Below are 3,386 nucleotides of genomic sequence, written 5' to 3'. Positions count from 1 at the left end.
TTAATTATTTCTATCCTATTTAGTTTCTATTCTGTTTCTCTCCAGTAGAACATTTCTTTTCTTCACAATGTTTACTGACAATTTTTGGATTGCACCTTTCATTTTCTCTGTCAAATGAATTTCTAGTGATTGTTGTTTGTCCTTACCATTTAATTTCCATTTCTCTAAGCAGGATAAACTGTGTTCTGGAGACATCTGTTCATTTTAGGGAGTTCTTGAGAAAGTGGCTAAAATATAGTTTTAAAAGTAGTAATAATACAAAAAAATATTTTGTTGCATGTGTGAAATATTACAGTACCTTTGTATGGGTCAAATTCAAGCAGATTCTAGATTAATCACTTGAATGTAAAAAGTTTTTCTAAGCCCATCAACATAAATGTTCAATAAAATAATACTGACCCAAACCTCAACTATGATCATTTAGGATTTAGAAGTAAATTTTTGGTTCAACTAACAATCATTTACCTTGTCCTCTTAATATTTTAAGATTTATTTTCTCTGAGGAGAAAGAAATATTAATGAAAATTTCAGGATTTCAGATGTAGAAGATATTTATTTCTCTCATCTGCACAATTAATTGTGATATAGAAAAAGGATTAATTTTTGTGATAATAGTTTGTCCTGTTTAAGTGGTTATAAAACTGGATAAAAAGTAAAAACTATTATGAATAAACTTCTTGATGAAGCTACTGAGACATCAATTTAGTAATCAGAAAGTTTTACATGCTGTTAATTATCATCTTTTCCTCTCTTTATGCTCTGAATACAACTAAAGGCCCAAAAGAGTTGATCAAGCATAGGCTGCGGCTAATTGAGCAATATTGTCTAAATCATTTAGTGGTTACTTATTTATTTATTTTTTTGCTATATTTGACTAAAATTGCTCCTGAAAAAGCAGTCCGCGATGATTTATTCAAAATTAGCACTTTTCTAACATGTGAAAGTCAAATGTAACTAGCACTTTTCTAACATGTGAAAGTCAAATGTAATTTTAAAAAATTAAAAAATAAAATAAAAATTAAAATAAAAGATTTGGTTCAAAATCAAATTTGTAAAAGACTTTTCATATTACTCGCAAAAGACTTTTCATATCAAATCAAGAAACTTCTATCTGTTTTCATATGACTTTACATTCACAGCTTTATTTTTCACTTTAATAAGTTACTTTAAACTTTATATGTGTTGTATGGCGTCCAACATATTGAAAGACAGACTACATTAACGCTAGGTCATTGTCCTCAAGGACCTCGTAGATTGAACAACTAGCGAGTAAACAGACAATAATATACCCTCATAAAGTGACAGCTGACACACAGCAAACCTTAATAGAGAAATTATTGATTTTGAAAATTATTTGGTTTTTGAAATTAGATGGTCCTTGAAATGACTGATGGACAAATATGTGTTATTCTAGAGAACTGCACGTGGATTTTACGTATCCCTGTTAAAGGAAGCAACATATTAGAAGAGTGTTTTGTGATTAACAGGGAAATAAAACAATGAACACTCCAGTTTTCACAAATAATTTTAAATATTGAAGTAGAATAATCAAAATTAAGATAAAATATATGTTTAAATATGAATATATATGTATTTCATCCTTTCTAAAAACTGTTTTACAAATATTTCCTTACATATTTGAGAGAAGTATGATGCTATAAAATATTTAAAAATGTTATACTCAAAATTCTTTATGTTTTTTTTTTATTTACAGCATAACAGAAATGAAAATTAATATCATTCTTCAATGATTAAATCTTATAACTTTCTTATTTATTAAGCCATATGTATAGAAGACATCAAAAAAAATTTCTTTCTGACTGGTATAGCACATCCTTGGTTATAGTTCTATTAAACAGAAAGTGTAAAATTGTAAAATAAATGTATTCATTGTTATACTTTTAGTACATAATAAAATATATATATAATATAGTTAATAAGAACTGTCTGGGTATTAGTATTATCCCTTTATGCATATATTTTTCATTCACCTTCTAAAAGAGCCATGAGCATAACTTAGTGTAACAAAATAAAATAATAAATAAATAAAGTCATGTACAAAGTATTCCTTACATGTTTAGAGAAAGAAAAAAAATATATTTTTCTTCTATGATCAGAGAAAGTTCTTTTGATATGAACAAAGTCAGAAAGTAAAAAAATATTATGATGGCTTGAGGGGTTTGGACAGAACTCTTATCCTCATGAATTTTCCAATTTAGATGAAGAAATATTATTTTTTCATTTTTCTATTATAAAGAGTTCATTTTAGTAGATTAGGACCAAATGATTGGTCAAACTACTATGCACTTAATGAATCCAAATAATATATTTAACATGAATTTTGATGGACCAATAGTAATTTCGGATGGGAGTTTTAGTAACATAACTAATTAGGTGGCTTAGGTAGGATTGTTTTTTCTCATTATATTCTGAAGTAATCATGTCCCTCTTTGTCTATATAAATCAATTGCATATCCTCAGGCTCATCTGTTATGTAGTCTTTACCTATCTATATATCTTGTGCATTTACTCACACTTTTAATTGACAATCTTACTCATTTTAAAATAGAAATTGAATATTATGAGCAGAAAAAATTCAAAAATATATTTTAAAGTTATATATTATTATACTAGGATGAACTCATATAATAACACCATTATTACTATATACAAATGTTCAGAAAAGGTATATTGATGCAATGTTCCAAGTTATCAAAGCAGTAGTAACTAAAAAGCCGAATAAAACAAAGAGGCTATTTTGTAATAATTTTACACTTTGACTACATAAAATTATGTTTTCTTAAATAAATATTTAGGAAACAGATGAACACTTTCTTTATAATTCTATTTTATTTTCCTTTTCAGGTGATGCAAACATCTACTATTCATGATGTTAAGCAAAAATTTCACAAAGCATGTAAGTCACATTTATATTTTAAAATTTATATTAGTCTTATTTTTATCAAATTTATTCAGATTTCAGATTTATCTGTAAGAATAAGTTCAATATTATGATGAGTGTGTAAAAATTATATTTCAATCTGAAAGTCAAATAATATTTTGTTAAATACTTCTTGACTACGAACCTTCTGTCTTACTCTCTAATTGATGCTTTAATCCTCAAAATTCTTTTGTTTTATCACAAAACTGTTTCCTCGTTCATATGTGAACATTCTTGATTCTAATAGGACACTTCCTGTATATAAAATGCATTAATTAACACAATGTATTTCTTTAAGGAAATACTAAGCAAAGTTTTTACTCCACATATTTATATTTGTCAAATTGTTTCCACATAAGAATTCTTTACATAATACATTAAAATTATGTTTTTTTAAATTTTATTAATAGATGAATATATTGTTGTATTATTACATCACATGTTA

The 3,386-nt window shown here is 26.1% G+C and overlaps 1 protein-coding gene across 1 annotated transcript in view; it reads left to right on the top strand.

Moving 5' to 3' along the window:
* TECRL (trans-2,3-enoyl-CoA reductase like) overlaps positions 1-3,386 on the top strand; it is a 93,024-nt gene that overhangs the window by 27,615 nt on the left and 62,023 nt on the right. Inside the window, exon 2 of the mRNA XM_011360641.1 lies at positions 2,866-2,917. Within this exon, the coding sequence (XP_011358943.1) occupies positions 2,866-2,917 (52 nt within the window). The remainder of the gene's footprint in view (positions 1-2,865; positions 2,918-3,386) is intronic.

Source organism: Pteropus vampyrus, unplaced genomic scaffold (genome assembly GCF_000151845.1).
Source record: "Pteropus vampyrus isolate Shadow unplaced genomic scaffold, Pvam_2.0 Scaffold57, whole genome shotgun sequence".
Classification (NCBI taxonomy): Eukaryota; Metazoa; Chordata; class Mammalia; order Chiroptera; family Pteropodidae; genus Pteropus; species Pteropus vampyrus.
The sequence above is the reverse complement of the archived record's forward strand: the minus strand, read 5'-3'. Positions and strand labels throughout refer to the sequence as shown.